At 41.3% G+C, this 23,299-nt stretch overlaps 1 protein-coding gene across 1 annotated transcript; it reads left to right on the top strand.

The window, feature by feature from the left end:
- The first annotated feature begins 235 nt into the window (after nucleotides 1-235).
- Nucleotides 236-6,503, top strand: LOC123405923 (ankyrin repeat-containing protein At5g02620-like). Its single transcript, XM_045099437.1, has 3 exons — nucleotides 236-868; nucleotides 5,061-5,659; nucleotides 5,779-6,503. The coding sequence occupies exons 1-3, from the start codon at nucleotides 238-240 to the stop codon at nucleotides 6,484-6,486; spliced, it is 1,938 nt and encodes a 645-aa protein (XP_044955372.1). The 5' UTR covers nucleotides 236-237; the 3' UTR covers nucleotides 6,487-6,503.
- Nucleotides 6,504-23,299: the final 16,796 nt, after the last annotated feature.

Below are 23,299 nucleotides of genomic sequence, written 5' to 3'. Positions count from 1 at the left end.
GTATATACAATTACCAATAATTAGAAGATTTAGTAGTCAAAGTGGTTAGTGGCTAAAGTCAGTTTTTTGTGGTTGTTGCGTCTGCATCAATGATTATTCAGTGGACTAAGCCAAATTAAGGAGAGCGTAACCAGAGTTGGCAAGGGGCTACATATACACACAGGCACACCAAGCTTGATGGTACCAAGAGCTGTGACCAGTTGAAGGATCAAGCACAGATTCGTCACCATAGCGACAATGAACCCAAGCAACCAGCAGGCCTCCACGGCGGTGCGTCTTCGGGCCGCCATGAATCCCATGCTGCTAGCGTTGGCATGCTCTGGTTCCAGGAAAGGTCTGGAAGAAGCCTGTCTTAGGGAGCCGTCGCTCATCGAGGGGGTCACCGTTGAGGAGGACACCGCACTCCATGTGGGGGCCTCCTACGGTGACAGTGCTAACTTCTTGAAGTGCGCCGACTTCATTTTCGGCAATGCCAAGGACCTCCTATTTGTGCGGAACAACAATAGAGACACACCACTACATTGCGCGGTACGGGCCGGGAACCCCCATATGATCTATCGTCTCATAGGTTTTGCCAAAAGTGTTGGCAGAACCAAGGAATTGCTTGAAATGGAAAACAAACTTGGTGAGACGGCTCTACACGAGGCTGTCCGCATCCAGAACAATGGCATAGTCAAGCAACTAATGGAGGAGGACCCGGAATTGGCCAACATCCCCAGAGATGGTGCGTCGCCTCTATACCTTGCAGTCTTGTTTGAAGATAAGACAATTGCAGAGACGCTCTATGCAAAGAGCACCACCGGGATGCTGTCCTACTCCGGTCCAAATGGTCAAAATGCACTTCATGCTGCCGTTCTCCGAGGAGAAGGTAAGTTCCACATGGATCTTCTATATACACACATATACATGTATTCACTAGTGCTCACTTTATGACAGAAAGTATGTCGACTTAGTGCTCAATTATAAATGGCCATACATACCTTTGAAATTTATGACAGGAAGTACTTCTACATGCAATTTAGTTGATACATGGATACCTTAGTGCTCAATTTGCAATTTTTATATGCTGAAACAAATATGGAATTTCCTTAATACGTTCTTCTAGACTGAACTATATAGTAATTACAATGTTCTCACTCTGAAACGAGTAGTTACATAACAAAGACGTTGCGGTCGGGTGAACCCAATAGTGGAAAACATACCATTAGCCCCGGTTTCAAAGGGACTAACCGGGACTAAACAATCAGGACAAAAATTCTCGTGCTCCTCGCCGCAGTAGAGGATGCAGTCATTAGGGCATGCATGTATCTTCTGCACCTCTAATCCTAGAGGGCAGAGAACCTTCTTTGCTTCGTACGTACTGTCCGACAATTCGTTATCCTTTGGAAGCTTGTTCTTCATTATTTTCAGTAGCTTCCAAAATCCCTTGTTAGATATACCGTTCTCTGCCTTTCATTACATCAAGTGTGGTACTGAGCTTTGTGTTGCCATCTTCGCAATTTGGGTACAACCCTTTTTTGTGATCCTCTAACACGCGATCGAACTTCAACTTCTCCCTTTCACTTACGCATTCTCTCTCTGCATCAACAATGACCCAGCGAAGATCATCAGCAGCGGGCACATCTGGTGCCTCTTGATCTTCAGCTTCCCGTGTTGCAGTATCACCATATTCAGGGAACATAGGATCCAGATAGTTCTCATCATCCTCTTCTTCTTCATTATCTTCCATCATAACCCCTCTTTCTCCGTGCTTGGTCCAAAAATTATAATGTGGCACGAAACCCTTCTCAAGCAGGTGCAAGTGAAGGGTTTTCGAGGAAGAGTAATCCTTTGTATTTCCACAGACAATACATGGACAATACATAAAACCATTCTGCTTATATGCCTCAGCCACTTCGAGAAAATTATCCAGGCCGTCAATGTAGTCGGAGGTGCGTCGGTCAACGTACATACATTGCTGGTTCATATGCATGCATTATATGATTAAGTATATAAACAACATACAGATCAAATTGTGCATCTAAATCAAATAAACTCACACATACACTCCTCCACTGAATCCCACAAACCACACTACTTCTAGAGCATTTGAAATGAGCTAAACTAGTAGTGAGAGATGAGGAGACGAAGTTGCTAACCTTTTTAGAACACTTGGATAGTTGGTGCACCGCCAAACCTAGACAAATCTTGGGGGAAATGAAGCTTGAAGGTCGAGCTTGGAGAGGAAAGAAAGCTTAAGTGTGGCTTGAGCATTTCATCAAACACCTCATGTGCATAGGAGGTGAGAACTAGAGTAGCACAGACCTCCACAGGCTGGCCGGCCAAAAATGAGAGTAGTGAGCGGGCAGGGACGAGCATATATATAGGCAATATTTTAGTCTCGTTTGGTGTCTAGAACCGGGACTGAAGATAGCCATTTAGCCCCGGTTCGAGACACGAACCGGGACTAAAGGGGTTGCGCCAGGAGCCAGTCCCTTTAGCCCCGGTTTGTGACACGAACCGGGACTAAAGATCCTAGAAGAACCGGGACTGATGCATGCATTAGTCCCGGTTCGTAAGTCGACCAGGACTAATGCTCTTATCAGGCCAGGACCAAAGCCGTGTTTTCTACTAGTGCCCATTTGATAAAGTGGTTAGCCGGCACTAAAACTCTTCTTTATAGAGAGAAAACAAAACATAGCCATTCGAGGACATCCAATATAACAACAACACAGCCATCCGAGCATCACACCGACGATGTGAGGCTCTGTGCCTAGACCTCCAAATTAGATATGCAAATGGAGCCTCTAACCATGAAAAAGACTTGAGAAAAGTCATTAAAAACTAAATAGCATGACCACTATGCACTAGTTATTAGCTATCTCAAAAACTAAATAGCACCGCTAGCAAAAGTTTTTAGGAGATTTAGTATAATCAACTACAAAAGCAGCAACAAGTATCACTGGGATGGCAGCGTTGACACCACCCCAAATGCCATGCCATCAATTTTTCTATGTATGTATACCATAATTCTTTCTCTACAAACTTAAATCCCAATATAGTATTCAAATTCAAACAATCAAACAGAAAGTACACTTAGATTTTAGTTGTTACTCTTCAATTGTTTTAAAACTAGTAATCGTGTATTTGCTACGCATGTCCACTTTAACAACACTATTATTTCCAAGATTAACCGTAATTGATGTTGATTCCAAGATTAATTGTGTTTAATGCAATTATTGTGGTTTCCAAATTATTATGAGTGCAATTAACATGTTTTCAAATTATTGATGATGTGATAGACACAACATGGGAGCAGCGTGAGACATTGAATATAGGTAGTTGGATGGCTATAGGATCATTTGGATTCATCAAAATAATGCTTTTATAAGTGAAATATATAAATATATCATTGGAGCAGTGTGAGACATTGGATGTAAGTAGTTGGTTGGCTCAAATAATCCGGGTTGTCCAAATTAGTGCTTTTATAAGTATATAAGTAGTAGATAGTATAAATATATGCCAGAAAATAGAAACCTTGTTAATATTTTCTTCTAGAGTAGATCCACGAGTACTCAACTATTTTTTAACATAGTGTCATACATATATATATACTCGTCACCCCAATTCATAGTCCAGTCTTACCATTTCATACTTGATTTGTAATAGTGAGTCTGCATGTCCTTGATGATCCATGTTGTGTTCCATAAACCATATTTTTCATGGATAAAGGCAATATATTAATATACTAGCAAAAAAGTCCATGCGTTGCAACGGAAGAGAAAATAACACACGCTCTAAACGCAATATATTTTCACATGGCATTACATTTGTGTTACCGACGATGGCCTCAGTGCTCACACAACGAAAAGGCGTTTGAATGTATAGTCACTCGGAATAAGATGAGAAATATGTTGTTTCTCCCCACGAAATTTTCCAAAGGTGTGCATGTGTGGTTAACGATGTTTTCTTTCCTCTCAATTTGGTTTTAATTTAATGGATGTTTATTGCAATTCGTATGGTAGCCGAAAAGAGAGAAAAAAGGACCGTGCACTACAGATTAAGTTTGCACCAAAAATAATATTTAAGAAGTATTCAACATCTAAAATAATATCCTTTTTCGATTCTACACATTTTTTCAATCAAATTTCATATATAACATGTTAAAATCGGAGTTACGGTTTAAAAGATATGGATAATTTTGTTTTAGATAAAATATGAATTGATTAACTGAAAAGTCAGGTTTTTTTTTGTTAAAACAAAAAAAACGTTTCGGCTGACTCAAATAGGAAGGACGGGTTGATTACCTGAAACATCAGGGAGTTTTCTGAACAATGCAAAAAAAAGCGGTTCGACTGTGACTAAAAGATGGACTGCGGGTTGATTATCTAAAACTGTGAGGGCTTTTCTGCAAAATGACGGAAAACGGCTCGTTGTGACTTAAAATTGGACTGCGGGTTAATTATCTAAAACTGCGAGGGCTTTTCTGCAAAATGACCGACGACGTACGACAGAAGCGCTGCGCGCTTTATTATTAGGGGAGATACCAAGCTGATACCAAGTACACCATACTTGAACAACAACATAATGTCAAGAGCTAGCCGAGATAGGAGAATGCATGTAGCCAAATTACTACGATCAATGGACATGATATTGAATTTGTGCACCAGCGGGTTCAACAAAAACTCGAAATCGAAGTAGAGCGTGGGCAATATATTTTAATACACCACCCCCAATGTCATCTCAAATATGTTGACTGGCAATATATTGCAATACACCTCCCCCAATGTCATCTCAAATATGTTGACGTATTGGATTAGCTCTTGATATCAAGGTGTAGCATGTTTACTACTATGTTAAAATTAATCATTGTCACCTAGTGCCCTTGTTGAAATTCTTGTAAGTTCGAAACCATTGTCCTAGACATTATATAATACCAAGTATTTAATTTTCCTATTTTTGCTGCAAGAACTTCCGAAACATTTTAGCTCATGTTTTTATTTGACAATTTATATTGTTGCCTTATTTGTTTTGCCTTCTCCATTTTCTGCTTAGTTTTACAAAATGAATACATTTTACAGTGATGACAGAACTGTTGTTGAACTGGAAGAAAGACCTAACGACGCAAGCAGACCAAAATGGGAGCACACCTCTCCACATTGCTGCATCACTTATTGCGGTTGGCGGTGGATTTTACTGTACCTTCAGCCGTACATTTCCATGGGTTTTCATTAAGTGGCGTTCAGGTGTCCCTATAAAACCCTTGGTGCGTGCTGACCCATATCAGTTGTATCAACCAGACAATGAAGGGTTATTTCCTATACACATTGCTGCCGCATCAGGTTTGTATTCAACCGTCATGACTATGATTACCGAGTATCCTGAAATTGCTGGTCTGCGTGATTCAAAAGGAAAAACATTCATTCATGTTGCCACTGAATGGAAAAGAGGTTATTTTGTTGAAAATGCTTGCCGTACTCCGTCACTGGCATGGATTTTGAATATGCGAGACAACGATGGAAACACGGCGCTACATTTAGCAATACAACTTGGTGTTTCATACATCTGTTGTTTTCTAATGATGAACAAGAAAGTACGCTTGGATTTGACAAATAACAATGGGGAAAGTCCTCTAGACATAACATGCAGTCAGATACCTACTGAATATTCCTATATGTGGGTAATACATCGTCAATTCCTTCCTTTGATTTTAGGTGTGTTCCATTGATACATGAATAAAGCTGTCAAGATGAACCCTATGCTTAACATATTTTTTTTCTCTCATCTTCTCATTTGCAGAATTCTGGAACTTTTATAAGTGCTACTTTAAAACACTGCCAAGCTAGGTATGGTTATCATCTTCGATATGACAAACTCAAAGTGCAGTACTTACGTAAAACGAAACAAGAGGAAGTGAATGAATCGGACAAACTAACAAATTCAACACAAACTCTGATTATTGGTCCCGTGCTAATTGCAACAGTCACATTTGGTGCATCTATCACTATGCCTGGAGGTTACAACAATGGTGGCATGCCAGAGCTTGCTGGCAGGTATATATTTGACGCATTCATGATGGCCAACACAATTGCATTCCTTTTATCCGCTGCGGCAACCATCGATCTCATGTACGCTGGAACAGCTATGGTTGATTTGCGCATTCGTGGTCGGCGCTTCAACATAGCAGCATATTGTACCTTCTGTTCGGTCACAAGTTTGTGTGCGGCTTTTGCGTTAGGCCAATATTTAATTTTGGCTCATGTTGCACATATGAGGGCAATTGCAATATGTGCATTGGTGTTCCTGATGTCTTGGTTTGGATATATGGAACCTCTAAGAGGCAATGGGTTTGCAAGAGCGCTACGTGTTCGACAAGGTCGCAGTAAAGCATTTTTCACCTGCACGCGTATTATGTTCTGGCACACACTGGTGGTATATTGGCCCTTGGTAATAATCTTTGGTTCAGCGGCCATTTCATCAAAATATGGACACAAACAAATGGCTTGATCGGATCACAAAAGCAGTGGCCAAGGTACATTTATTTAAATAACATTCTCTGCAATGATAGCTTAATTTGCAATTTTTGATGTTTAGTTTCATCTAGCAGCTACATACAATGTAATGGTGGATAATACCAATATCCTTTGTATTTCTCATGATCTAGATGTTTGAGGAAGCAAGGATAATTTTCTCCATGAAGCAAACTAGCGGGTCAATAATAGATGATGTGGAGTTTATGCACCCTCTCATGTTGACACGACAAAATTATAACTCACTAGGAAAATTTCCCGTGCATTGCAACGGGGATACATTGTTTAAACATTGTCAAGGTAGTGAAGATGATTATAAAACATGAATCGTTATGTGTGTTTTATTTGCTCAGCACATCATTGATCATCCCTTTTTTCTCCCAACACCACATATATCGAGTGCTGTGCGGACATCATTGCCTAATATCTGGCCCACCTCAGCTCCGTCAGGAAGCCCGACTGTCACTAGTAGGAAAAGGGCCATCAGTCCCGGTTTCGCAGAGGCTTTAGTCCCGGTTTCTAAACTGGGACAAAACAACCGGGACTAAAGGCCCAAACCTTTAGTCCCGGTTGGCTAACGAACCGGGCCCAAAGGAGCTCCACGTGGCCGCTGCAGGGCGCCCGGGCAAGAGGACCTTTAGTACAGGTTGGTAACATCAACCAGGACCAAAAGGCAACCACGCGTCAGCAGCTCGCAAGCGCTGTTTTTTTTTGAAAGGGGGGTTTCGGGGTTTTGGAGAGTTTTATTAGGGGTTTCATATTGTATTAGCTAGCTACTACTTATAGAGAGAAGTGACACTCTCTTTCTCCGTACTTGGTCGACGGTAGCTACTACATATAGAGAGAACTCGACACTAGCTAGTAAGCAAATGAAGAAACCATTAAGTACACAACATCGTGATCATGAACATATATAGTGAGAAGTGACCTCTCTTTCTCTGTGCTTAGTCAAACAGCAAGTTTTCGTATATCTATCCGACGCTACTACACATATACAATATAACATCTCTGACATCATCAAGCGCCAAACTCCCATTGAACTTCTGTATGGTATTCTCCCTTTTTATTTATGATGTGGTCAAGAAAGAATCCCGCCAATTCCTCTTGAATTTATCGTAAGCGATCATGTGGTAGGAGTTCATCCCGCATCTGCCAGATCTGGGGGTACATACGTATATATGAATGAAACTCAACACAATTGATGATAATAAAATAAAATTGTGAATATTGTTTACGTGCCGCTAATTGTTCTAGAGTTACGCCCCGCTCAGTGGTCGAGTTGCGAATGAACTCGCAAACGTAGTATCCACATAAATTATTCCCGGAGGCCTGCCACAAACACTTTACGAGAATAGAGTTCAATCAAACTGATAATCAAAGATGATAATGGTATTGAAACTAGAATCAATGAGAGATGCGCGAAAGTAGCTAGTACTACTTACTTTAGTGTGTGTAAATTGCAGCTCGTTCTTCAGACCCGGAACCATTCCGGTAAACTTTTTCCAAACCCTGCCACGCAAAGAAAATGATTACTTGGTATCAGAAAATGAACGAAAGTTGCCGATATGGTACCGGTATTGATTGAACTTAGTTCTGGAGCATTGAAGTCATGTCCGTATAATCCTTGGGATCTTTACGTCTCGAGTCTAAGACAGTTACTACTCCTCCGTCAAGCTTAATGTACAACAGAATAAAGTGGAACCTGCGCACGCATAACAAGACAATAACACTCACTTGAAGTTGTAAGGAAAGAGTATTTCCCTTTTGTTTTGATGTTGAAGGAACACTTTTGGAAAGTTTTCCTCCGTATCTTTAACTCTTTTTTGTACCGACCATTCATTTACGGTATTTGAGCTAATGAACCCAATGTCATAGATTTATCCATCTTTTCATTCGACGACCTTCAATCTGCATAATATAGTGAGGATAATTATATATACATGCAATGAACGAGCTAAGCTAGAGACTTAATTACACAAGTAATATTTACAGACAATAGCAAGTCAGGAGTTGTTTGTCGAGGGCCTTTCAATTGGATAACTGAAATAATTCCACATATTCAACAGGCATCAGGTCGACTCCAATGAAGTCGTGCTCCTCTTTAATGTTCACCAACAAACTATCTTTCCCAGATTTCCTGTGGCATTCCAAGTAATACTCATGCAATCTCCGCATCATCGTTGTTAGACGAGGGAGCTGATCAGGTTTGACGAGAGGCTTACCGTGCTCGTATCTAAAGGTATCTACTACCTCAGCCGATTCAAACTTGTACTTCATCGCCCATGTAATCAGCTAGAGTGGTCCTGGGCAGTAGCGCCGGATGATTAGCGATACAGCTAGACACCTTGAGCGGGGAGCATGATTGCTTCTCCTGTTTGCCGAGCTGTGATTTTTTTGCATGGCATATGCTCTACTTGTTGTCGATGATAACAATGCATTCATTTGTCTTCATTAATTAAGGAACATCAGCATATCCACTGCTTGTTGAGATTAACAATGTCGATGACAAGAATCCTTGCATTTTAGTTGATTCATTAAGAAACATCATCTCATATCCCCCTTTGGTTGAGAGTAACAATGCCGATTACACAATAATGCATGCATAAGCGTGTAAGTTGAAATAGCACGTACACATTTGATCTTAGATGTATGTATGTGGAGCATCTCCACGTAGAAACCTGTGTGTTTAAAGTGCATGTTATTGCAACGTATTTTCCTCAATTTATTATTTTTTCCAGCAAAGATTATTATCCCATTTATACAGAACAGTCTTCACTACAACTTGGTTTTGGATCTGTGAGTTATATAGCAGTGGCGAATCTAGGATTTTAGATTAGGGTATGCCGGTCAAAAAAAAAAAATCACACACGATAAGGTTTAAATTCATGAATTAAGTTGAAACCATCCACTAAATACAATATAAATAGTTCAAAAATCATACTGATAATTAAAATATCGGTATATATGTGAACTAGAGACTTACAATGCTATTTTTGTGACTATTTTATTCGACGCTGTCGAAGGGACATAAATGTCTTGATAATATCATCTTCATCAACTTGAAAGAAAATATCCTGCTCAATAAAAGTGACTAGACAATCATCCAAAAGACTATTTCCCATCTTACTTCGTAACTTTGTTTTCACTAAAACCATTGCAGAAAATACCCTTTCAACACTTGCTGTTGCCACTGGTAGAAGCAATACCAATTTGAGGAGCTCATAAACCAAACCATACACTTTGTGCCTCTTTGTTTGAACAAGCTTAACTGAGAGATCAACAATATTGTTTAGACCTTTGAATCTATCATCCTGTCTCATGTCATCAATATAATTACGTAGCTGCAATTCAAGCATGAGCAAATTATTATTTGAGAATTCCTTTGGATAGAACTCAGCTAGTCTGTGTAGCTTCTGTGCATCAAAAGAATCAAATAAATTAGAAGGATTGAAGGCTGACATGCAAGACAACAACTCCATATTAATCTCGTCAAACCTATTATCAAGTTCTTGACTTATTTGATCAATAACACCAATATATACTTCTCTTCTGAAGTGGTCATCATTGGTTTGCTTTCGAGCACGAGCTTTCCTTGCTGATTTGCCATAAGGAACATAATCACCATCCATAGCAGGAACATCAACACCATGTTTGTCACAAAATGAAGTGACTCTCTCAAGAAAATTATCCCAACCATCAGACCTCAATTCTTGCATTCTTTTCTTTGCCGCATTAACAAGTGATATTGCATTAAGAATATCTTGCTCCCTTCTTTGCAAACACTCCGATAACTCATTTGTGTATCCAAGAATAATATACATCAAGTGTGCAAAGAAAACAAATTCAAAGGTCTCGAATGCTCCAAGCACAAAATCTATTTTGGTCCAATCATCCTTATATGAAGGATCATCCCCAAGATCTGCTAGTACATCATGGATTTCTTCATACATAGTAATGATGCTGCACACAGTTTTGTAATGAGATCCCCATCGAGTATCTTCGGGCCTAGGCAAACTCATCTCTTGATGTAATCCACTTCCAGATTCAATCTCACCACAATCAAGTGCTTTCTTGACATTCTCAAGCCTAGCATTTCTAAGCATGTCATGACGCTTACAAGAAACTCCAACAATATTCAACAATATAGATATTTGATAAAAAAAACTCTTGCAATCAGTATTTCCCTTGGCAACAGCAACAAGAACCAATTGGAGCTGATGAGCAAAACAATGAATATAATAAGCAGAAGGTGATTCTCGCATGATCAATGTTTTCAACCCTTTAATATCTCCTTTCATATTGCTAGCCCCATCATATCCTTGACCACGGATTTGAGTCATAGTCAAGCCATGACTAACAAGTAAAGCTTCAATTGCATCCTTAAGTGATGCAGAGGTAGTATCATCTACATGAACAACACCAATAAAATGCTCACACGGCCTTCCCAATTTATCAACATAGCGCAAGCAAAGAGCTAGTTGTTCTTTATGTGATATATCACTGGACTCATCAGCTAAAATTGCATATGGTTCATCACCAAGTTCTTCAATTATTTTCTTTCTAGTTTCTATGGCACAACAGTGAATAATTTGCTTTTGTATGTCCGGGCTAGTTAAGGTACAATTACCTGGAGCATTGTCCAACACATACTTGTTCACTTCTTCACTATTTCTAGCAAGAAACTTCAAAAGTTCAATGAAGTTCCCTCTGTTGCTAGATTGTTCACTTTCATCATGTCCACGAAACGCCAACCCTTGATGCAAAAGAAACTTGATACACCTAAGTGAATAAGTCAACCTTTTCTTATAAAGACGAAGATCCTCGTCACTCCACTTTTGAATATTATAATCAGTTGCTACTCTGGGATTTTTAAAGTTGATGTATCTCTCTTGAGCTGCAATATGTGCCTTAGAACCCAGATGTTTCAGAAGTGCTTTCTCTCCTATATTCCAATTCTTCCATCCATCAACAGTAAATGCATCTAACCCAGTACCCTTCTTGAACAAGTAGCATATAAAGCAAAATGCAGCATCCTTCTTAATACTATACTCAACCCAATCATGATTGTACATCCAACAATAATTGAATTGGCGATCTTTACCGGAAATCTTTCTTTTTGGAAAATCATGTGCAAAAGGTTTGCATGGAGCTTTAATAATATATGCTCTTCGAATTGCATCTTGATCATTAACAGGATAACTTAGAATGGGATGTCTTTCACCTGGATCATGTGGAAGACGATTGATGTCATAAACTGGTGGCAATGAAGACGGTTGTGGCGGTGGCGATGGCGGTGGCGGTGGCATAGGATTTACAATTTCCTCAATTACTTTCTCATGAGTCTCCTCTTCCACCACAAGTTCAACCGGATCAGGGGAATGATTAGAAGTAGCAGCATCCATCGTTGCCTTCTTCTTTGCTGCATGATTTTAAAAAAGAGATGCAATGTCCCCGTTTCTCTTCATAACTGCATAAATATTACAAAAATAAGTGATATTGCATTAAGAATGACTTGTGGGTTCTCCAGTTCACATTCTGCAGCTTCTGTAAATAGTGCTTACCTGCAAATTGTCACTTGGCCGTCTTGGCGTTTCTCTTAATCTAATGAAATCAGTGCTCCCTGCTTCTTGTCAGAAAAATTATGTAGCTTTAGTGCATATTGCATTCTTTGTGTACATACTAAATTTATATTGCGATCAGTAGTTTTCTTCAGATTTTCTTCATATCATCATAACAATCATAATTTTCTTCATATCATCATATGATATGCACTGAAAATTATATACTATTCATCATAACAATCATAATCTTCTTCATATCATCATATGCACTGAATCAAGATTTCTAAAACAATTGGAAATAGTGCATGCTGTTTCATCCAGTGTTTCTCTAACGTGGAGACCAGCGATGCCCCTGATCACATATGCACGGAATCAAGATTTCTAAAATAATTGGAAATAGTGCATGCGGTTGGTCGAGTGTTTCTCTAACCTGGAGACCGGCGATGATTAGATTCCATCTCCGTGGCCAGCTGCGCGGCGGCGGCGGCAACGACATGCAGCGGCGCTGCGACTCGTCACTCGTGCCGGTCGGCGTCTCGGCGACGTGCGCGTTCTACTGCCAGTCCTGCCTCCTTGTCCTTGGCGACGTTCGCCGGCGGCCGGTCGCCGGTCTTCCTGCCTGTCCTGCCTCCTGCGACGGCGCGATCCTAGCTGATAGATGAATCGTCGCTGAGTCCAGTCCTGGCTGAGTCGCGTGATCCATAATTAGCGTCGGTGGTCAAAAGTCTCCAATCGCTAGCTGTGCATGGGCCAAAAGTCTCCAATCATATGCAGGACGGAGGGGAGACGGGCTACGGTGGGCTTCCTGCATACGATCCAGTACTTGTTTGGTTAAAACGACAGAGCCGCAGCCTAGCTGTCCTGCAGGTAACTAGGTAAGTGTTTTTTTTATAGAAACATGTATATATACATGTACACTTGACAAAATTTCAGGGTATGCCGGGGCATACCTGGCATACCCTGTAGCTCCGCCCCAATATATAGTGGTATCACTTTCTATTCATAGGAAATAATGCATCGTTCTGCATATTTAGAAAGAATTGAAGTCATACTCAAGTATCAATGTCAGTTCTTTTTAAAGAAACGGTAGTGACCAGTCTTGAGGAAAATATGTAGAATCCTTTGATGTCCTGACAGTAGCTGCATGTCCCAAACCCTTGGGTGCTATCTTACCTATAACTACATCTCTCTCACCAATGGCCTCAATGGATATCTATCATCACTTAGTAAGCCCGCTGCCTCTGCCCATAAAAAATACTCCACGAAAAGCTAAAGGAAATTTGGAAGACGTACATCACAATCCTCTTTTGATCATCACACAACTACATATAGTTGAGTAATTTATGACAACAATTATTCAACTTAAGAGGTCAACTTCACAATTATTGGTAGCACCAGATTACAATCTTACAAGACAGATCTAGAAAGATTGCACCTTTGCTGAATCTAGACCAATAATGATGCACCACTGCACTATTGGCAGCATCTGCAACAGATAATGGACATTTGAGGAGGGAATGATACATTTTGCAAATTCAACCGCTACGGTGCTAATGACGTTATTAGCATGCGACACGACGCTATAACTTCAACCAACCATCATCCGGTGGTTTAAATTTTAAGTCCATGAGCAAACAAGCAGAATGTGCCTTAGAGATTCCACGTGCTTTCTGCTCATCCAGAATGCCCTTTCCCTTCACTAGATCATATTCATGCTCATTACGTACGTTCCATATTCTCCAAAACAGCATTAGTATGTTGAGCCTCATAGTCTCTTTCATGTCATAGTAAATATGGAAAATCATTTCTGGTCTTGTGTTTATAAGTGTGTGTAAACTGATTGGTTGTTCCGTGATTACACTACAAAGTACAGAGGGCAGTATATATTGGGCACCGGGTGCAACCGCGACAGGAACGTGGGGGCAGATCTACAGGTATAGGAACGGGCCAAGTCCACGTTCTAACACCTCCCGCGGTGTCAGGGGCGACATCGGCGACGTTGAGACTAGAGCTAATGTCGAGGAAGGCTGTTGTTGGAAGCCCTTTGGTGAAGCGTGTGCAAATTGTGCCGAAGTAGGGACATGCAAAACTCGAACCTCACCCAAAGCTACCTTCTCCCTAACAAAATGAATGTCGATCTCTATATGCTTTGTTCTACGATCTCTATGACATATTTCCTTTAGCTTTTCGTGTTCTATTTTTTTTGATGGGGAGGGGCATCAGGCTTACTAAGCGATGAGATATATTCATTGAAGACATAAGTGAGAGAGATGTAGATATACACAAGATATCACACTAGGGGTTGGGCCATGCCGCTGTGGTCGGGACGTCAGAGGATATTCTACGTATTTTCCACAAGCATGATCACTACCAATTCTTTAAAAAGAACTGACGTTGATACTTGAGTATGACTTCAATTATTTCGGAAAACACATATTGACACTTGAGTATGACATGGAGCTAATATTATGAGGCATACAAGATAAAGCGGGCCACTCATTGAAAAAGAATAAAACACATAATTCATTGTTCCATTGTCAAATAGTACACTCATTGAAATATTGGTAGATTCATCACACTAATACATATATGAGTAAACAATATAATTCAGGCAGCCCACATAGACTACATTGCATATGGCGATCGATATGATACTCGATCACTTAATTAAATCGATTCTAGCCTTTAATAATAAAGGCACAAAAGATAAAGCTAGCCATGTAAGGAAGGCTAGCTAGCCAACGTATGGTGCAGGAGCAACAACCACCCATGTATTAGGCACCGGGCCGACGTCGTTGTAAATGATAACGCGTTCTTGATCTTGTGGCGCTGGGGATGGTTGCTCGCGTGGAGGCAGTACTCTGGCAATTCTGATATCAGGCCTCTCCTGATGAATGATCTGAACTGCTGCATTCAGTTCAGTACCAATCAGACCCGGCCATGATTCAGGCACTGGACCAGGCATGTCTACCCTTACCACGCACTATCCCTAGCCTTCCTCCCTTTTGAAATTGTTAATTAACAACAAGCATCAATAATTGAGATATAAATAGGTAATAAAGAGAAACAAGCATGGTGTTTCGTTTTTATAATAACAACAATATGACAATAATGTGACACAATATTCTATGGTATTGACTGATAATGGGATAAGAAACATGCTCTAAGCATAGGAAGATGTCATAATCGAAAGAATTATCTCCTACCTAAACAAGTAATTAGTCTACTTAAATATTTAATGGAAAATGTATGCAATAATAAAAAAAATGCATGCCAACTATTAGGGAATAAGAGGCTGCTATACCTTAGTGAACCTTAGTTTTTCTGGTGGCGATGATCTTGTGTTCAAGGTATGTGTGTGTATAAATATAAATGTATGAGTGCACTACCATTAGCGTAGCTTACGCCATGACAAATATAATAATGCATGTATTTTGTTCACAGTTAATTGATAAGAAGCATTGGCATATGCGCTACTTGTGGTCGATGATAATAATCCATTCATTTGTCTTCATTAATTAAGGAACATCAGCATATCCACTGATTGTCGAGATTAATAATGTTGATGACAAGAATCCTAGTTGATTCATTAAGAAACATCATGATATCCCCCTTTGGTTGAGAGTAACGATGCGGGTGACACAATAATGCATGCATAGGCGTGTAAGTTGAAATAGCATGTACACATTTGATCTTAGATTTATGTATGCGGAGCATCTCCACGTACAAACCTGTGTGTTTAAAGTGCATGTTATTGCAACGTATTTTGCTCAATTTATTTTTCCAGCAAAGATTATTATCCCATTTATACAAAATAGTCATCACTACAACTAGCTTTGGATCTGCGAGTTATATAGTGGTATCACTTTCGGTTCATAGGAAATAATGCATCATCGCGCATATTTAAACAGAATTGAAGTCATGCTCAAGTATCAATGTCAGTTCTTTTTAAAGAAATGGTAGTGACCAGTCTTGAGGAAAATATGTAGAATCCTTTGATGTCCTGACCGTAGCTGCTGTTGGGGAACATCGCATGGGAAACACAAATTTTCCTACGCGCACGAAGACCTATTATGGTGATGTCCATCTACGAGAGGGGATGAGTGATCTACGTACCCTTTTAGATCGTACAGCAGAAGTGTTAGTGAACGCGGTTGATGTAGTGGAACGTCCTCACGTCCCTCGATCCGCCCCGCGAACAATCCCGCGATCAGTCCCACGATCTAGTACCGAACGGACGGCACCTCCGCGTTCAGCACACGTACAACTCGATGATGATCTCGGCCTTCTTGATCCAGCAAGAGAGACGGAGAGGTAGAAGAGTTCTCCGGCAGCGTGACGGCGCTCCAGAGGTTGGTGATGACCTTGTCTCAGCAGGGCTCCGCCCGACCTCCGCAGAAACGCGATCTAGAGGAAAAACCGTGGAGGTATGTGGTCGGGCTGCCATGGAAAAGTCGTCTCAAATCAGCCCTAAAACCTCCGTATATATAGGTGGGATGGAGGGGACCTTGCCTTGGGGCTCAAGGAGCCCCAAGGGGGTCGACCGAGCCAAGGGGGGAAGGCTCCCCCCCCAAACCGAGTTGGACTTGGTTTGGTGGGTGGGAGTCCTTCCTTCCCTTCCCACCTCCTCTTTTTTTTCTCTTTTCTCTTTGATTTTCTTTCCTAGGCGCATAGGGCCCTTTTGGGCTGTCCCACCAGCCCACTAAGGGCTGGTGCGCCACCCTCAAGGCCTATGGGCTTCCCCGGGGTGGGTTTCCCCCCCGATGAACTCCCGGAACCAATTCGTCATTCCCGGTACATTCCCGGTAACTCCGAAAACCTTCCGGTAATCAAATGAGGTCATGACCCGAGAGACTCCTCGGTCAATATCCAATAGCGGGACCTGGATGCCCATATTGGGTCCTACATATTCTACGAAGATCTTACCGTTTGAACCCCAGTGCCAAGGATTCATATAATCCCGTATGTCATTCCCTTTGTCCTTCGGTATGTTACTTGCCCGAGATTCGATCGTCAGTATCCGCATACCTATTTCAATCTCGTTTACCGGCAAGTCTCTTTACTCGTTCCGTAATACAAGATCCCGCAACTTACACTAAGTCACATTGCTTGCAAGGCTTGTGTGTGATGTTGTATTACCGAGTGGGCCCCGAGATACCTCTCCGTTAGACGGAGTGACAAATCCCAGTCTCGATCCATACTAACTCAACGAACACCTTCGGAGATACCTGTAGAGCATCTTTATAGTCACCCAGTTACGTTGCGACGTTTGATACACACAAAGCATTCCTCCGGTGTCAGTGAGTTTATATGATCTCATGGTCATAGGAACAAATACTTGACACGCAGAAAACAGTAGCAACAAAATGACACGATCAACATGCTACGTCTATTAGTTTGGGTCTAGTCCATCACATGATTCTCCTAATGATGTGATCCCGTTATCAAGTAACAACACTTGCCTATGGCCAGGAAACCTTGGCCATCTTTGATCAACGAGCTAGTCAACTAGAGGCTTACTAGGGACAGTGTTTTGTCTATGTATCCATACAAGTATTGTGTTTCCAATCAATACAATTATAGCATGGATAATAAACGATTATCATGAACAAAGAAATATAATAATAACTAATTTATTATTGCCTCTAGGGCATATTTCCAACAGTCTCCCACTTGCACTAGAGTCAATAATCTAGTTCACATCACCATGTGATTCCAACGAATCCAACACCCATATAGTTATGGGGTCTGATCACGTCTTGCTCGTGAGAGAGTTTTTAGTCAACGGTTCTGAAACTTTCAGACCCGTGTGTTCTTTACAAATCTTTATGTCATCTTATAGATGCTGCTACTATGTGCTATTCGGAAATACTCCAAATATCTACTCTACTATACGAATCCGTTTCACTACTCATAGTTATTCGGATTAGTGTCAAAGCTTGCATCGACGTAACCCTTTACGACGAACTCTTTAACCACCTCCATAATCGAGAAAAATTCCTTAGTCCATTAGTTACCAAGGATAAATTTTGACCGCTGCTAGTGATTCAATCATGGATCACTCTCTGTACCTCTCAACAGACTTTGAGTCAAGGCACACATCAGGTGCGGTACACAGCATGGCATACTTCAGATTCTACGGCTAAGGCATAGAAGACGACCTTCGTCTATTCTCTTTATTCTTCGGGGTCGGGTTTTGAGTCTTACTCAAATTCACACCTCACAACGCAACCAAGAACTCCTTCTTTGCTGATCTTATTTTGAACTCTTTCAAAACTTGTCAAGGCATGCATCTTATTGAAACTTTCATTAAGCGCTTTTGATCTATCTCCATAGATCTTTGATGCTCAACGTTCAAGTAGCGCAATCCAGGTATTCCTTTAAAAACTCCTTTCAAACAACCTTGTATGCTTTACAGAAATTCTACATTACTTCTGATCCAAAATATGTCAACCACATATACTTATCAGAAATTCTATAGTGCTCCCACTCACTTCATTGGAAATACAAGTTTCTCATAAACCTTGTACACACCCAAAATCTTCGATCATCTCATCAAAGTGCTTATTCCAACTCCGAGATGCTTGCACCAGTCCATTGAAGGATCGCTGGAGTTTGCATACTTGTTAGTATCCTTAGGATCGACAAAACCTCATGGTTGTATGTCATACAATGTTTGCTCAAGGAAACCGTCGAGGAAACAATGTTTTGACATCCTACGTGCAATATTTCATAAATAATGCAGCAACTACTAACATAATTCCAACAGACCTTTAGCATCGCTACGAGTGAGAAAGTCTCATCATAGTCAACTGTTTGATCTTGTCGAAAACATCTTTGCGACAAGTCGAGCTTTTTTTAATAGTGACTTATCACCATCATCGTCTGTCTTCCTTTTAAAGATCCATTTTACTCAATAATCCTATGACCATCAAGTAATTCTTCCAAAGTCTACACTTTGTTTTCGTACATGGATCCTCTCTCGGATTTCATGGCTTCCAGCCATTTGTCGGAATCTGGGCCCACCATCGCTTTCTCCATAACTCGTAGGTTCACTGTTGCTCAAAAACATGACCTTCCAAGACAGGGTTACCGTACCACTCTGTAGTAGTACGCGACCTTGTCAACCTACGAGGCTTGTAGTAACTTGATCAGATGCTTGATGATCACCATCATCAGCTTCCACTTCAATTGGTGTAGGCGCCACAGGAACGACTTCCTGCGCCCTGCTACACACTGGTTGAAGTGATGGTTCAATAACCTCATCAAGTTCTACTACCCTCCCACTCAATTCTTTCGAGAGAAACCTTTCCTCGAGAAAGGATCCGTTTCTTGAAACAAACACTTTGCTTTTGGATCTGAGATAGGAGATGTACCCAACTGTTTTGGATATCCTATGAAGATGCATTTATCCGCTTTGGGTTCGAGCTTATCAGACTGAAACTTTTTCACATAAGTGTCGAAACCCCAAACTTTCAAGAAACGGCAGTTTAGATTTCTCTAAACCTCAGTCAATACTGTGTCATCTCAACGGAAATACGCGGTGCCCTATTTAAAGTGAATGCGGTTGTCTCTAATGCATAACCCATAAACGATAGTGGTAATTCGATAAGAGACAACACAGCATGCACCATACTAAATAGTGCGTGGCTATGACGTTCAGACACATCATCACACTATGATGTTCCAGGTGACATGAACTGTGAAACAATTTCCACATTGTCTTAACTGTGTACCAAAAACTCGTAACTCAGATATTCATTTCTATGATCATATCGTAGACAGTTCATCCTCTTGTTACGACGAACTTCACTCTGAAACGGAATTGAACTTTTCAATATTTCAGACTTGTGATTCATTAAGTAAATACTCCTGTATCTACTCAAGTCGTCAGTGAAGTAAGAACATAATGATATCCACTGCGTGCCTCAGCACTCATTGGACTGCATACATCAAAATGTATCACTTCCAACAAGTTACTATCTTGTTTCATCTCAATGAAAACAAGGCCTTGCTCATGTGGTATGATTTGCATGTCACTAGTGATTCGAAATCAGGTGAGTACAAAGATCCATCAACATGGAGCCTCTTCATGCAATTTATACTAACATGACTCAAGCGGCAGTGCCACAAGTGGTACTATCATCATTAACTCGTATCTTTTGGCACCAATATTATGAACATGTGTAACACTACAATCGAGATTCAATAAACCATTGAAGGTGATTATTCAAGCAAATAGAGTAACCATTATTCTCTTTGAATGAATAATCGTATTGCAATAAACACGATCCAATCATGTTCATGCTTAACGCAAGCACCAAATAACAATTATTTAGGTTTAACACCAATCCCGATGGTAGAGGGAGCGTGCGACGTTTGATCATATCAACCTTGGAAACACTTCCAACACGTATCGTCACCTCGCCTTTAGCTAGTCTCCGTTTATGCCGTAGCTTTCATTTCGCGTTACTAATCACTTAGCAACCGAACCGGTATCCAATACCCTCGTGCTACTAGGAGTACTAGTAAAGTACACATCAACATTATTTATATCAAATATACTTCTCTCGACTTTTGCCAGCCTTCTTATCTACCAAGTATCTAGAGTTGCTCCGCCTCAGTGACTGCTCCCCTCATTATAGAAGCACTTAGTCTCGGGTTTGGGTTTAATCTTGGGTCTCTTCATTAGCGCAGCAACTGTTTTGTCGTTTCACGAAGTATCCCTTCCAGCCCTCGCCTTTCTTGAAACTTAGTGGTTTTACTAACCATCAACTATTGATGCTCCTTTTTGATTTCTACTTTCGCAGTGTCAAAACATCACGAATCGCTCAAGGATCATTGTATCTATCCTTGATACGTTATAGTTCATCACGAAGCTCTCACAGCTTGGTGGCAGTGACTTTGGAGAACCATCACTATCTCATCTGGAAGTTTAACTCCCACTTGATTCAAGTGATTGTCGTACTCAGACAATCTGAGCACACGCTCAACGATTGAGCTTTTCTCCTTTACTTTGTGGACAAAGAATCTTGTTTGGAGGTCTCGTACCTCTTAACAAGGGCACAAGCATGAAATCACAATTTCATCCCTTTGGAACATCACTTATGTTCCGTGACATTTTACAACGTTTTCGGCGCCTTGCTTCTAAGTCATTAAGTATCTTGCACTGAACTATCCTGTAGTCATCAGAAACGTGTATGTCGGATATTCATAGCATCCACAGACGACGCTCGAGGTGCAGCACACCGAGTGGTGCATTAAGGACATAAGCCTTCTGCGTAGCAACGAGGACAATCCTCGGTTTTACAGACTCAGTCTGCAAAGTTTGCTACTATCAATTTTCAACTAAATTTTCTCTAGGAACATATAAAAACAGTAGAGCTATAGCGCAAGCTACATAGTAATTCGCAAAGACCATTAGACTATGTTCATGACAATTAGTTCAATTAATCATATTACTTAAGAACTCCCACTCAAAAAGTACATCTCTCTAGTCATTTGAGTGGTTCATGATCCACTTACACTAGCTCAAGTCCGATCATCACGTGAGTTGAGTATAGTTTCAGTGGTAAGCATCCCTATGCTAATCATATCATCTATATGATTCATGATCGACCTTTCGGTCTCATGTGTTCCGAGGCCATGTCTGCACATGCTAGGCTCGTCAAGCTTAACCCGAGTGTTCCGCGTGCGCAACTGTTTTGCACCCGTTGTATGTGAACGTTGAGTCTATCACACCCGATCATCACGTGGTGTCTCGAAACGACGAACTGTAGCAACGGTGCACAGTCGGGGAGAACACAATTTCGTCTTGAAATTTTAGTGAGAGATCACCTCATAATGCTACCGTCGTTCTAAGAAAAATAAGGTGCATAAAAGGATTAACATCACATGCAATGTATAAGTGACATGATATGGCCATCATCACGTGCTTCTTGATCTCCATCACCAAAGCACCGACACGATCTTCTTGTCACCGGCGTCACACCATGATCTCCATCATCATGATCTTCATCAACGTGTCGCCATCGGGGTTGTCGTGCTACTCATGCTATTACTACTAAAGCTACGTCCTAGCAAAATAGTAAACACATCTGCAAGCACAAACGTTAGTTATAAAGACAATCCTATGGCTCCTGCCGGTTGCCGTACCATCGACGTGCAAGTCGATATTATCTATTACAACATGATCATCTCATACATCCAATATATCACATCACATCGTTGGCCATATCACATCACAAGCATACCCTGCAAAAACAAGTTAGACGTCCTCTAATTTTGTTGTTGCATGTTTTACGTGGTGACCATGGGTATCTAGTAGGATCGCATCTTACTTACGCAAACACCACAACGGAGATATATGAATTTCTATTTAACCTCATCCAAGGACCTCCTCGGTCAAATCCGATTCAACTAAAGTTGGAGAAACTGACACTTGCCAGTCATCTTTGAGCAACGGGGTTACTCGTAGCGATGAAACCAGTCTCTCGTAAGCGTACGAGTAATGTCGGTCCAAGCCGCTTCAATCTAACAATACCGCGGAATCAAGAAAATACTAAGGAGGGCAGCAAAACGCACATCACCGTCCACAAAAACTTTTGTGTTCTACTCGAGAAGACATCTACGCATGAACCTAGCTCATGATGCCACTGTTGGGGAACGTCGCATGGGAAACAAAAATTTTCCTACGCGCACGAAGACCTATCATGGTGATGTCCATCTACGAGAGGGGATGAGTGATCTACGTACCCTTGTAGATCGTACAGCAGAAGCGTTAGTGAACGCGGTTGATGTAGTGGAACGTCCTCACGTCCCGCGATCCGCCCTGTGAACAATCCCGCGATCAGTCCCACGATCTAGTACCGAACGGACGGCACCTCCGCGTTCAGCACACGTACAACTCGATGATGATCTCGGCCTTCTTGATCCAGCAAGAGAGACGGAGAGGTAGAAGAGTTCTCCGGCAGCGTGACGGCGCTCCGGAGGTTGGTGATGACCTTGTCTCAGCAGGGCTCTGCCCGAGCTCCGCAGAAACGCGATCTAGAGGAAAAACCGTGGAGGTATGTGGTCGGGCTGCCGTGGAAAAGTCGTCTCAAATCAGTCCTAAAACCTCCGTATATATAGGTGGGAGGGAGGGGACCTTGCCTTGGGGCTCAAGGAGCCCCAAGGGGGTCGGCCGAGCCAAGGGGGGAAGGCTCCCCCCCCCCAAACCGAGTTGGACTT

Source organism: Hordeum vulgare, chromosome 6H, assembly GCF_904849725.1.
Source record: "Hordeum vulgare subsp. vulgare chromosome 6H, MorexV3_pseudomolecules_assembly, whole genome shotgun sequence".
Taxonomy (NCBI): domain Eukaryota; kingdom Viridiplantae; phylum Streptophyta; class Magnoliopsida; order Poales; family Poaceae; genus Hordeum; species Hordeum vulgare.
This window is presented reverse-complemented; position numbering and strand designations above follow the sequence as displayed.